The 14,545-nt window shown below is 41.4% G+C and overlaps 1 protein-coding gene across 4 annotated transcripts in view; it reads left to right on the forward strand.

Moving 5' to 3' along the window:
* The window catches only part of cacna1ha (calcium channel, voltage-dependent, T type, alpha 1H subunit a), a 510,834-nt gene that overhangs the window by 281,759 nt on the left and 214,530 nt on the right, over positions 1-14,545 (forward strand). For all 4 annotated transcript variants that reach the window (XM_072269033.1, XM_072269034.1, XM_072269032.1 and 1 more), the window contains exon 8: positions 5,134-5,525. In XM_072269033.1, the coding sequence (XP_072125134.1) occupies positions 5,134-5,525 (392 nt within the window). The remainder of the gene's footprint in view (positions 1-5,133; positions 5,526-14,545) is intronic.

Raw genomic sequence — 14,545 nt, forward strand, 5'->3', positions numbered from 1 at the left:
GGCTCCTTGAGCACTTTTCATCTGTTCTGGGTTGAACATCAAGTTAACAACTCGTTAAAAAACAGATGATGCTAAAGAAACAACAAGGTTGCCACCTGATGCACCCCAAGGCATGAAGAGGAAGAAGAACAATAGGATCCTTACATTAACTTGCCTTAACCCTCTCTTTAGCCCTCATTATTTCATATACCTCCATCTCCCCTCATTCTTCTATGTTCTAGAGAAGTAGATTAAAGTATCAGCACAACAACATAGACCAAGCCTGTGCTGTGTGGCACCATTTTATGTTCAATGTTCTTTGTTCAGAAGTGAAAACTTCTTGCTGCTTTTCTACTTACCTGTTCATGCATAGATGCTTCATATCTACTTGCTATATTTCTTTATGACATAGAGCAGGGGTTCCCAACCTTTTTTATGCCATGGACTCCTACCATTAACTGAGGGATCTGTGGTCCCCAGATTAGGAAATTCTGACATAGAGGATGTCTTTTAGGCCACCATGTTAATATCAGCTCACAGAGCAAACCCATTCTACCACAAATTTTCCCCATGATCTTCTTACCTTCTCCCTCCTGAATTGACCATTCAATTACCTCATTCATATATGCACTATCATATGGGTGATCATGGACAATGACCATGATTGTTCTCAGCAAATTTTTCTACAGAAGGGATTTGCCATTGTCTTCTTCTGGGCAGTGCCTTTACAAGACGGATGACCCCAGCCGTTATCATTACTCTTCAGAGATCATCGGCCTGGCGTCACCAGGACTTAGGATTATGCACCAGGTGTGATGACCACCATCTGCTCCCATGACTTCATATGACTCTGATCGGGGTGGGGGGGGGGGGTCGGTGCTAAGCAGGCATTACACCTTGCCTAAGGGTGACCTGCAGGTTAATGGAGGGAAGAGGCTCCTTACACCTCCTTTGATAGGGATGCATCTTCACTCTGCCACTCAAACTTATCTTAAAATAATTGTGGCTCTTATTATTTCTGATTCCTTTCTTTTAACTGAAAATAAAACATCTTTTTCTGTTCCTGCATGTTCCATGAAAATAAGCCTTTTCTTCCAATATAATTTTGTCTTTTTAATTAAAATCCCCGTTCAGCAGTTTCTGAGATACTCAAACCACTCCATTGACGCCAACAGTCAATGTCACATTTCTTCCCCATTCTGATATTTGGTCTGAAACAACAACAGAACCTCTTGACCATGTCTGTATGCTCTTTATGCATTGAGATGCTGCTACAAGATTGGCTAATTAGATATTTGCTGAATGGGCAGGTATATCTAATAAAGTGGCCACTGAGTGTAGAACTAAAGGCAAGATAGAGCTAACGGAAGATGTGAAAACTTGATGAAAAAGACAACCTAGTTATGCGACCACTGACGCCAAGCAGACAATCTCTGAAGAGTATTGATAATGGCTGGGGTCACCCGTCTTGTGAAGACACTGCCCAGAAGAAAGCAATGGCAAACCACTTCTGTAGAAAAAATTGCCAAAGAACAATCATAGTCATGTAACCATGATCACCCACGTCATATGACATGGCACATAATTACGTTGAAGACTTCAAAGTAAATCTCCAGCCCCCTGTCAACTCCAATTTTGCTGGGATTTGAAATCACAATTGCCCATTGAACATGCCACAGGAAGCAATTGGGATAAATGCACAAATTGTTACATGGATCTTACAAAGTTTGATTGTGGCCTGAGGTGCCATTACCTCAAGTACATGAAAGTAAAATTCCATTAAGTTCCTCCTGTGCTCCATCAGTTATACTTTCACTGTGACTTGATTATTGACTTTCTTCCCCAATTTCCGATAGTCTGTTGCTTCTGATCACCAATATGTCATATGCACACTTTAAACCAAGACAATTTAGGGAAAAAAGAACTCTATTAAAAGAAATTCTGTTGAAATCTTATACCTGTTCCTTATGCAATAGTTTATTGTTTTCTGTTTATCATTTATTGCAGTAGTTTATTGTTTGGCCACACATACACTCAGTGGCCACTTTCCTGGGGACGGGGTGGATGTCCGTGGTTTTCTGCTGCTTTAGCCCATCCAGTTCAAGGTTTGACGTATTGAAAATTCAGAGATGCCACTATTGTAACACATGGTTATTTGAGTTATATTTTTTCCTCCTATCAGCTTGAACCAGTATGGCCATTCTCCTCTGCCCTCTCCCATTATCAAGGCATTTTTGCCTACAGGACTGCCACTCACTGGATTTTTTTGTGTTTCGTACATTCTCTGTAAACTCTCGAGCAGGGATTCCCAACCTTTTTTTAACACGGACCTCTCGGTTAATGCCACTGACCCCTATCATTAACTGAGGGGTCCATGGACCCCAGGTTGGGAACCCCTGCTCTAGAGAGTGTTGTGAGTGAAAATCCCAAGAGGTCAGGAGTTTCTGAGATACTCAAACTACCCTGTCTAGAGCCAACAATCATTCCATGGTCAAAGTCACTAAGATCACATGCCTTCCGCATTTTGGTGTTTGATCTGACCAACAGCTGTACCTCTTGATCGTGTCTGCATGCATTTATGCATTGAGTTGCTGCCACGTGATTGGCTGATTAGCTATTTGCATCAATGAGCAGGTATACAGGTGTACCTACTAAAGTGGCCATTGAGTGTATGCACAGTAAACTTTCCCTGATTGGAGCATTTACTCTATACATACTTTCTGTGATGTGTACATTGTGTTTTGTGGAAACTTTCTGCAAGACAGCCACCGCAGAGAGACAGACTGTGTTCTGCTTATGTTGAATGGTTACGTTGTAGAAGAGACATCTGGTGAATCTGAAAATGTTCATCAGCAGAACCTTGGAGAATAAACATCAAAAATTGTGCTTTTTTTTGCCAAATTTGGGTTTGTAGCCGCTGAATCTGAAACTATCCACATTCTCAATTCATCATGTGCTCTAACATCCAAAGATTTAGTTTTTGAGCACCAAACAGAAAATATGGTCCCAGATGCCATGTTTTAATTTGGCTATTCTGTCTTCCTGTTGCTGGAAGTGGCCTAGTAATGTGTGTAGGTATAAGAGGGCCAAAATGGTAATATTTTATTACCATGGTTATTCTCTCTCTCTCTACTAAGAAAAAAATGTTCTCAATGTTTTATCTGTCTTCACTTTTTAACTGTGTTCAAAACTAGTTTTGATGTAACAACCACTTCTCACAGAGTTGTAGATTTATACAGCACAGAAACTTCCCCTTCAGCCCAACTTGCCCAAGATGATTCTTGAGGTAGCCCCATTTGCCTGCATTTGGTGCTTATTTCCTCCCAACCTTTCCTCTCTATGTACCTGCCTAAATGTCCTGTAAGTGTTGTAACTGTATCCACACTTATTCAATAAACCTACCACCCTTTGTGTGAAAAAACTTGCCTCTCAGACACTCGTAGATCTTTGCTCTCTCACCTTAAACATCTGCTTCTAGTTTTAGACTGCCTTGCTCTAGGAATTGCACTTTATTTGTGCCCCTCATGATTGCATAGACCTCTATGTCCCCCCTCAGCCTCCCTTGGTCCAGAGACAGCAGTTCAAAGTTCAAAGTAAATTTATTGTCAACGTACATATATGCCACCATATTCAGTAAATCCAAGAACCATAATAGATTCAATGAGAGGCGGCTGCCAACAGGATGGACAAGTAACCAATGTGCAAAAGACAACAAACTGTGCAAATACAAAAAGAGAAATTATAATAATAGTAAATAAATTCAAAGATTCAGAGATGCAGATTGCAGTTATTATCAAAGTATGTGTACAGAATATTACTCTGTGATTTGTCCTCTGGCGGGCCACCATGAAGCAAAGAGGCACCATAGAACCTATTTAGAAAAAACATCAAACACCCAACACACGGAAAAAGAACAAATTGCGTAAACAGCAAAAAGCAAGCAAACATCACACAGAATATCAAACCAGGAGTCCAGTAGTATTCAGTTTAGTTCAGTTCAGTGCCACGCCACTAGCCACTGTAGACCGCAGGGGCCACTCTTTGCCAAAGCCCCCCCAGTCCACATCAATCGTCCCAATCAAACCGCTCAAAAACCGGAAAAAAACGAGTAACCAGAATGCAGAGACATGTGCAACATGATAAGCAATAACTATGAGATGAAAAGTCCTTGTAAGTGAGTCCATAGTTTGTGGGAACAGTTCAGTGATGGGCCAAACGAAGTTGAATGAAGTTCGAGGCTATCCAGTCTCGCCTCATAGCTCGGGCATTTCAATCCTGGCAACACCCTTGTGAGTTTTTTCTACTCACTCCCTGCCTTAACAAATCTGATCTTTATTGAGTCAAATATAGAAGACGCTGTTTACATTAGTTTTATGGCTGATTTTGATTAGCTGTCTTTATATTTTATGGTTTGAATGGAAATGGGCTATTCAGTCAGATTTACTGATTAACAAATGGATTGGACATGAATCTCCTCATAAGACTACATGAAACAAAGTTGAAATACAATATTCAAAAGTGTCCATTGACATAATCTATTTATGCTCATGAAACACAGTCCTGTGCAAAAGTCTTAGGCACCCTAGATTTTTTATAGGGTTTCAGATGGAACGGCCTCCACAGAGCCCTGATCTCAACATCATCAAGGCTGTCTGGGATAACCTGGAGAGACAGAAGTAAACAAGACAGCCAAAGTCTGCAGAAGAACTATGGCAAGTTCTCCAGGATGCTTGGAACAACCTACCAGTTGATTTTCTAATAAAGCTGCACAACAGTGTACTTAAGAGAATTGATGCGGTTTTAAAGGCAAAAGGTGGTCATATCAAATATTGATTTGATTTAGTTTTTTTTTACTGTTTACTGCTCTTTGTAGTATTTTTTTGATATTAAGAAACTTTTCATTTCATTATTTTTGAAAGCATCTTTGCTTTACAGAAGTTTTTTACTTGTGCCTAAGACTTTTGCACAGTGCTGTAGATGACTAGTTCGTACCTTTAAGCTGGCAGTTTATGTGAACAGGAGATGTGTATCACATTGCCATGTTATAAATATAATAAGAGAGAGCGTTATTAAGGTTTGCAAATAAGTGATAAACTGAAAACTCAGTAAGTTCTATCGTACCTTGATAGTTTTGTCTGGGTGTCTCTATTGAAGGAATCTTTCGAGCTGCAAGCAAGTTGTCAGGGCTCAGCGTGCCGTGTTCCACTGCCAATACTCAGACTGGAGACTTGACCTGTGAGCTTCAGAACTGCCCATATTGTGCCCGTGTCTTGGAAAACCCCGAGCTCGAGCTCAACGATTCAGAGAGTGGAGACTCTGACGCCGACGGTGTGTACGAATTCACGCACGATGTCCGGCAAGGCGACCAAAGAGATCAGATACGGAAGAACAAGAAGAAACCAAAGGAAATGAATAAATGTGTGCTGCTCTGGACATTGTTCTCCGAAAAGATGAAAAGAATTGTTGAAAGCAAATATTTCAACCGTGGGATTATGATTGCCATTCTGATAAATACACTGAGCATGGGCATTGAGTATCATGAGCAGGTTAGTGGCTGCAATCACTTGCAGAAGAAATTTTGCACTTCAATATTCTTTGATTTGGTTATGCTTTCCTGCTATTCTGCTAAGTAAGCTTTGAAAACTAATCAGACTGAAATTATTATTAATGTTTATCACTTGAATGAAGTTATTTGCCATTGAAAGCCAATTGCCTTGATGAGATTATTGCTTTTGATTAAAGTGGAGCAACCAGATAAAGTAGCGAGTACGATTATCTTCTGGTGTAACACAACCATTGTTGGGCTACTGGAGTGTAACGTTGAAATTGTTGTCCTGGAGTTGAATAGTGACAGAAAATGCTGGAAAAGTACTGCTGAATCAGGCTGCATCTGTGCAAAGAAAAACAGAGTTAACATTTTTAAGTCAAGGACCCTTAAGTCAGACCTGAGAAAGAGAGAGAACAAGTTGGTTTCAAGTTTCATTGAAGATGGCGGAGAGAGAGGTAGGATAAAGGGAAGATCGCTGATACGATGCAACTAAGATTGCCATGGCGATACATTGTAGAGGTCATCTGGTTGGTTAATGGGGGCCCTTGGAGAAAGAGGATGAGTAAAAACTATGAAATTAGGGAGGGGGAATGCTGTGAAATGGAGGGCTGTGGGATGTGCCCAGAACACATAGAGAGAAAAGGACTCAGTCAATATCACAGTTGGATGACTTCCAGCAGACATGACCAGTTTTGATATAGACAAAGAAAGTAAGTTACCTGAAATAGTTTAAGTTCATAAGGTAGCAACGTGTCCAGATAATGCTTAAATTTGCATTATACCTTGTTATGAGAGGATAGGAAGCCTCAGACAGATGTCAGAGTAGGGATGCAGTAGAAAATTAAATCTTATATTAGGCCACAGGAAGCTAGTGTCACTCCTTCAGAATCAATGCTGGTGATCTGTAGAGCGGTGACCCAATCTGCATTTCGTTTGTCCAGTGTGGAGGAGACCACATTTTGAGAGGTGAATGCAATATGCGAGATTGAAAGAAGTACAAGTGATTTGTTGCTTTGGCTGTTTGGCTCTCTGGTTGATGGGAAGGAAGGAAGTGAAAGCAGTGGTGTTGTATCTCTGGGCAAATGGGCCTAGTTTGGATGGGCATCGTGGTTGGAATGGGCCAGCTGAGCTGAAGGGTCTGTTTCTGTGCTGTATGCCTCTACGGTGATGTGTTTAGATGGAAAATTGCTGAGAGAGTGACTGGTGGAGACAAAAAAAAAAAACAAATTTTGAAACTCATAAAGCTCTTGGACTCTTCTAAATAATGAAAGGGAGAGGGAGGGGAATATCAGAGGTATAGGTAGGGTAAATGCAGACATGCTTTTCCCACTGAGGTTTGGTGAGATTAGAACTAGAGGTCATACAGTAGGTTAAGGGTTAGAGGTGAAATATTTGAGGGAGAACTTCTCTCAGAGGACAGTACAAGTGGACAGCAAGCTGCTAGTGACAGATGAAGATTTGATTGCAACATTTAAGAGAAAATTGGATAAATATATGGATGGGAGGGGTACAGAGAGTTCTGGCCTTGTTTCTGTGCTATCGTGCTCTATGATTCTGAGTTTATTAATGCAATCTTTTTGAAGCTTACTGAAAACGCAAATGATGACCCACTGAATGCAAAGGCTGGTGGTGGGGAAGACGAGGTGCAAGGGAATGAAAGTTTGCAATTGACTGAAATCACACATTATACTTCGGAGAAACGTGGAAATATTTGGGAGTCAGACATTCAGTTATGATTTAAGCATCACTCAGTGGAAAATTTTAGAAGTTGTGTGAACTGAGGAAATATGTGGATAGAAGATAGAACACAGAACACTACAGCACAGCACAAAATGTTGTGCCAACCCCTTAACCTACTCTAAGATCCATCTGAGCTTTCCCTCCCGCATACCCTTCACATTTTTATCATTCATGTTTGGACACTTTAAGGGCATTTCTCAGGAATCAAGTGGAAATGTTATTATAATATGAGATTGCTTATAACACTGGACAACAAATTTTTTTTAGAAGTATTCCCTCCTCAAATTTTTTTATATGATAGACCACTTGAAGCTGAACACAAATATAATTTCAGGCTACTTGTATCACATGAAAATTTGAAGAATTAAGAAATTAACTTTTGCTGAATATAATGTGTTTAATTGCGTAACAGTGCTGACACTTTGCAAAAGTTCAACTAAGATAAAATTATGTCATTGATGATTTTTGTCTGAGGCTTCTCACTTAAGTGTCCAACAATAATCAGCCAGTGTTGATAGATTCCAGTTGCCCTAATACTGTTTCTCCATGAATCACAATGTCCTGGTGAAACTTCTCACTGTGCTCATCAGTGACAGGGCCAACATTTGCAGGGAAGAGGTCTAAATGGGAATGCAGAAAATGAATCTTCAGTGACATGTTGCACTTCATGGTTTTGTAGGCTTGCTGCGTGTTGTCAACCAGCTGCATGTAGTTTGGTGTCTTGTAGTTGCCAAGAAAATTTTCAGCAACCTCCTTGAATGCCTTTCATGCGAATTTTCTCTGGTCCCACCAGGAGTTCTTCAAATTGCCTGCATTGATGACCTGTTTGATTTGTGGACAAACAAAAACGCCTTCCTTAATCTTGGCCTCAGTTATTCTGACTTGAATTATGAATTGAATAACAGATATAGGCAATTTTTAAAAATGGTGCATGATAGGGAAATTTCATGGTGATTTTCATGTTCAGCAGCCCATAAGACAAGATAAACCCAGAAGTATACAGGAGGTTGTCCAGTATAATAAATACTGGGCCATCATGTTTCATTTTCATCACTGTTGCTACCTGACACCAGATGCCTGATAGCAGAGATACAACATTAGAGCTTCAACAACATTATTTCTTTGTTTTAATACCAGTCAAGTTTTGAATGACAACTTTTATTGCATTTTCTTTTAGTAGTGAGTCTTACTAAGACTTAATTTTACAAAAGTTTTGGCTTCTGTTTGGACATTGTAAGGCTATTTTCTCGTGAACAAGTAGAAAGTTTCTTAAGAAGTTAAGATTTGCATTGTAGTATTAGCAGTACGATCACTCAAGTTGAATATGATGTTCTCCTAAGGGGGTTATTCCCTTAATGGAGAGCATGACTTTGTTTAACGTGGGGAGGCTGATGCGCAGGCAGCCACCCACCATCTTTGACAGATTGGGGCCAGAGTCCAGTGACATGGTGTGCAGGACAACTGGGGATCCTTCACTACTACAGCATTCCTTCACCATCACTGCCGTTGTGATGTGTCATCATCATGGGACAGCATGGTAGCTTCGTGGTTAGCACGCTCAGTTCCTGCCACTGCCTGTAAGAAGTTTGTATGTTCTGTCTATGACCGCGTTTGTTACTGGTCGGTAAGTTAATTGGTTATTCTAAATTGCCCCGCGATCAGGCTAGGATTAAACTGGGGGATTGCTGGGCAGCGTGGCTGGAAGGGCCAGAAGGGCCTATTCCACACTGTATCTCAATAAATAAATAAATAAATAAACAAAAATCTTCTGCCAGCTCCACTGTTGAGGTCTTGGTTGAATCACACTTTATTGCAACCTCCCCATGGGCGACCCTACCAGGACCTAAGCTTCTGGCCACATTGCTGTTAGGATCTTAGGAACACACAAGCCTCTGCACTCACAACAAGGTGACGATCCTTGGAGAAGATTCCATTATTGAACTGAACGTTAAGCATTAAAACACATGACTTAGAACACAGAGCAAAGCAATTCTAGTTGTTCTCTGCAACCTCACTGTCCTGATTTAGGAAATGAATTTACTACAATGCATACAGTGTTACCTTTTTCAGGATGTAAAGCCCTTATTAACAAGTAAGCATTTGTTCACAACTTCTCTTATCTGGGATATCCTTTTGTCTTCAACACATGAATTGGCTCTTTGTGTTCAACTTTATTTGCAGTAACATGTAGACTAATAAAGGCGAATGGATTAATTCTGCTGGAAGGAGATAATTTTGTGGTAATTATATTTTATAGGATGACAACTTGCTTTATTAAAATATTGTATAGTATTTCAAAAAGGGGCATCATTATCCTTAACGTTTGATGGTTAAGCAGAGGAAATTGCCAAGCAATCCAGACCACTTGCAGCATCTGCAGTCTCTTGCGTTTTTATTTTTGCAGCTTTATTATTTTTTATTATTTAGAGGTACAGCATGGTTATAGCATCTTTTGGCCCAGTAAACGCACACCAACCAATTACTCCCACGTGACCACTTAAGCTACTAACTGGTACGTTTTTGGACTGTGGGAAGAAACCAGAGCTCCCAGAGGGAAGCCATGTGGATACGGGGAGAACGCACAAAAACTCCTTACACACAGTGGTGGGAACTGAATCCAGGTTGCTGGCATTATAATAGCATTATGGTAACCACTACACTGCTGTTCCTCCCCAAATTCACCCAAATCAAGCCTTGTTTCCCTTGACTCTCTCTTTTTGTCATCTAGCTTTAAAGTAGCATGCAGAATAATCTGCAGTTTTAATTTTCTTCAGAATGTGAGTAGAAAAAATCTTTTTGATCTGAGGCAGCAAAGTTGGGCTCTTGGGAAACAAGAAATCACAGACGCAGGAATCTGGAGCAACAAACCTTCTACTGGAGGAACTCGGCGGCTCGAGCAGCATCAGTGGGCGTGGAGGTGGGGGAGGAATTGCCAATGTTTTGCGTCAATACCCAGTCGAGTTTTGAACCAGAACCTCGAGAATTCTATTGCTCCACAAGTGCCGCTTGACCTGCTGAGTCCTTCAGCAGATTGCTCGTTGCTTTTGGGTCCTTTTAATGTTCGATACTCCAACCAACATGTCTGGTGAAGGTGCTACTCTGTATGTCAGTTGGATGTCTGTCAAAAGCTGTATTACAGAGTAGGAAAGTCACTTTTGTCATTCAATTTGAAAATTTAGTTTGAGTTGGTGGCGAAGGGGTTTTTTTTTGGTCTTGTTGTTGTTGCTTGTGTTGTTCTGCTGAACATTGTGACCATGCCAGACATTCCACCCTGCAAAAACTCATTTCAGAGAGGTAGCATCATCAATTTGCGGGAGACTCCCGGAACTTCCGGGAGAGATGGGATGACTGCATTAGAGTAGCTCCTTAGCAGCTAGCCAGCTAGTTTAAATAATGTTAGCTATGCTGGTGAATGAATGACACCTGTTAAACTCACCTCAACATGTCTTTTACAGTCTTAACCCACCATGGGCAATAGAAAAGTCACTGTTGCAAACAGTGCAGCGAGTAACACTGTCATTATTTTTGACCCCTATTAGGCAGGGGTACACTTTAGTGTAGTCTGGGGTGACGTATGTTTTATATTTTCTTTTTTTGGAACACTCTGCCACTCTGACTTTTTTTGGAACTCTCGCTCTTGCTCTCTCTCTATCGCGCACGCGCGCTCTCTCGCTCATGGTCGCTCTCACTCATGCTTGCTTTCTCGCTCTTGCTGTCTCTCTCTCTCTCTCTCTCTCTCTCACGCTTGCTTCCTCACTCTCTCTCGCACGCGTGTGCTCTCTCGCTCTCTCTCTCGTGGTCGCTCTCACTCGCGCTTGCTTTCTTGCTCTTGCACTCGCTCTTTCACTCTCCCTTATGCGTTCTCTCACACTCGCTCTCAAAAACATCAATTTCCGGGACATCGTATATAATTTGCGGGCATCAGGGAGCCACTATTGATTTGCGGGAGACTCCCGGAACTTCCGTGAGAGGTGGGATGTCTGCCATGCTATGTTGACGATAGAAGGTGTGGCAATGCTTGTTGGCTGTCCCCAGCACATCCTTACATTGAGTTGGTTAGACCGTAAGACCACAGGACATAGGATCAATATTAGGCCATTAGGCCCATTGAGTCTTCTTTGCCATTTTATCATGGCTGACTTATTATCCCTCTCAACTCCATTTTCCTGCCGTTTTCCTATAACCTTTGAAGTCCTTACTAATCAAGAACCTATCACCCTCCGCTTCAAATATATCCAATGTCTTGGCCTCCACAGCCGTCTGTGGCAATGGATTCCACAGATTTACCAGTCTCTGGCTAAAGAATTTCCTCCTCATCTCTGTTCTAAAGGGATATCCTTCTGTTCTGAATCTGTACCCTCTGGTCCTAGACCCCCCCCCCCCACTATAGGAAACATCCTCTCCACATCCGCTCTATCTTGGCCTTTCAATTTCAGTGAGATCTCCCCCCCTCTCATTCTTCTAAACTCCAGCGAGTACAGGCCAGAGCCATGAAATGCTCCTCATACATTAATCCTTTCATTGTTGGGATCATTTTGATGAGCTTCCATGGGACCCTTTCCGATGCCAACACATCTGTTCCAAGATATGGGGTGCAGAAGTGCTCTCAATACCCCACAAGTGCGATCTGGCCAGTGCCTTATAAAGTCTCAGTACAACAGAGGTTGCTGATGCAAAATGGCACATTTCACGATATGTTTCAATGTCGATGTGATAAATAGATGGATCTGAATCTGATGCTGCTTCTCAAGGGCACAACATCTTGTAAAAATCCCAACATAATGATTCATGGTTGAACATGTGTTAAGACTCATTCTGCAGCACAAGTTTTTGGGGTGTAGAAGCAATCTGCAGATGTGGGGGAGTCTAGGATCAGAGGACACAGTCTCAGAATAGAAGGACATCCCTTTAGAACAGAGATGAGGAGGAATTTCTTTAGCCAGACAATGCTGAATCTGTGGAATTAATTGCCACAGGTGGCTGTGGAGACCAAGTCATTTAAAGTGATTAATAGATTCTTGATTAGTAATGGTAATGGTGTCAAAAGTTACAGGAAAGGAAAAATAAAAATAAAAAAAGAAAAAAAATAATGGGGTTGAGAGGGTTAATAAATCAGCCAGGATGGAATGGTGAGCAGACTTGATGGGTCAAAGGGCCTAATTCTGTTCCTATGACTTATGTCTTATTAGAACCATAGAACCATAGAACACGACAGCACAGAAAACAGGGCATTCGGCCCTTCTAGTCTGTGCCAAAACTTTATTCCGCTATTCCCATTGACCAGCACTCAGTCCATAACCCTCCAGACCTCTCCTATCCATATATCTATTCAATTTATTCTTAAAACTTAACAGTGAGCCGGCATTTACCACGTCAGATGGGAGCTCGTTCCACGCTCCCACCACTCTCTAAGTGAAGAAGTTCCCCCTAAACCTTTCCCCTTTCACCCTAAAGCCATGTCCTCTTGTATTTATCTCTCCTAATCTAAGTGGAAAGAGCCTACTTGCATTTACTCTGTCTATACCCCTCATAATTTTGTAAACCTCTATCGAATCCCCCTCATTCTTCTACGTTCCAAGGAATAAAGTCCTAACCTGTTCAATCTTTCCCTGTAACTCAACTCCTGAAGACCCAGCAACATCCTAGTAAATTTTCTCTGCACTCTTTCAATCTTACTGATATCCTTCCTATAGTTAGGTGACCAGATCTGCACACAATACTCCAAATTTGGCCTCACCAATGTCTTATACAACCTCACCGTAACATCCCAACTCCTATACTCAATACTTTGGTTTATGAATGTAAGGATGCCAAAAGCCTTCTTTGCAACCCTGTCTACCTGTGACACCACTTTCAGGGAATTATGTATCTGAACTCCCAGATCCCTTTGTTCCTCCGCACTCCTCAGTGCCCTACCATTTACTGTGTATGTAATACCTTGATTTGTCCTTCCAAAATGCAACACCTCACACTTGTCTGCGTTAAATTCCATCTGCCATTTTCTGTCCCATTTGTCCAGTTAGTCCAGATCCCTCTGCAAGCTTTGAAAGCCTTCCTCGCTGTCCATAATGCCTCCAATATTAGTGTCATCAGCAAACTTGCTGATCCAATTTACCACATTATCATCTAGATCATTGATATAGACAACAAACAACATTGATCCCAGCACAGATCCCTGAGGCACACCACTAGGAACAGGCCTCCGGTGTGAAAAGCAATCATCCACTACCACTCTCTGTCTTCTCCCACACAGCTAATTTTGAATCCAGTTTACAACCTCTCCATGGATACCTAGTTTCTGAACCTTCTGAACTAACCTCCCATGTATGACCTTGTCAAAGGCCTTACTAAAGTCCATGTAGACAACATCCACAGCTTTTCCTTCATCTACTTTCTTGGTAACCTCCTCGAAAAACTCTACAAGATTTGTTAAACATGATCTACCATGCACAATGCCATGCTGACTATCCTTAATCGGTCCTTGGCTGTCTAAATACTTGTATATCTGATCTCTCAGAACACCTTCCAATAATTTACCTACTACTGATGGCAAGCTCACCGGCCTGTAATTACCTGGTTTACTTTTGGAGCCTTTTTTAAACAATGGAACAACATGAGCTACCCTCCAATTCTCTGGCACTGCACCCGTGGCTAAGGACATTTTAAATATTTCTGCCAGGACCCCTGCAATTTCTACACTAGTCCCTCTCAAGGTCTGAGGAAATATCATGTCAGGCCCGGGGGATTTATCCACCTTTATTCGCTGTAAGGCAGCAAGCACCTCCTCCTCTTTAATCTCTGTATGTTCCATGACACTACTGCTTGTTTCCCTTCCTTCCATATACACTATGCCAATTTCCTGAGTAAATACTGATGAAAAAAACTGTTTAAGATCTCCCCCATCTCGTGAGGCTCCACACATAGATGACCACTCTGATCTTGTAGAGGACCAATTTTGTCCCTTACTATCCTTTTACTCTTAATATACTTGTAGAAACCCTTCGGGTTTACCCTCACATTATCTGCCAAAGCAACCTCATGTCTTCTTTTTGCCTTCTTGATTTCCTTCTTTAGTATTTTCTTATATTTTCTATACTCTTCAAGTACCTCATTTGTTCTTTGTTGCCTATACCTGCTATACACCTCTCTCTTTTTCTTAACCATATTGCCAATATCCCTTGAAAACCAAGGTTCCCTATGCCTGTTAACTTTGCCTTTAATCCTGGCAGGAACATGCAAACTCTGCACTCTCAAAATTTCGCCTTTGAAGGCCTTGCA

The sequence above is a fragment of the Mobula birostris genome, chromosome 9 (assembly GCF_030028105.1).
Source record: "Mobula birostris isolate sMobBir1 chromosome 9, sMobBir1.hap1, whole genome shotgun sequence".
Taxonomy (NCBI): Eukaryota; Metazoa; Chordata; class Chondrichthyes; order Myliobatiformes; family Myliobatidae; genus Mobula; species Mobula birostris.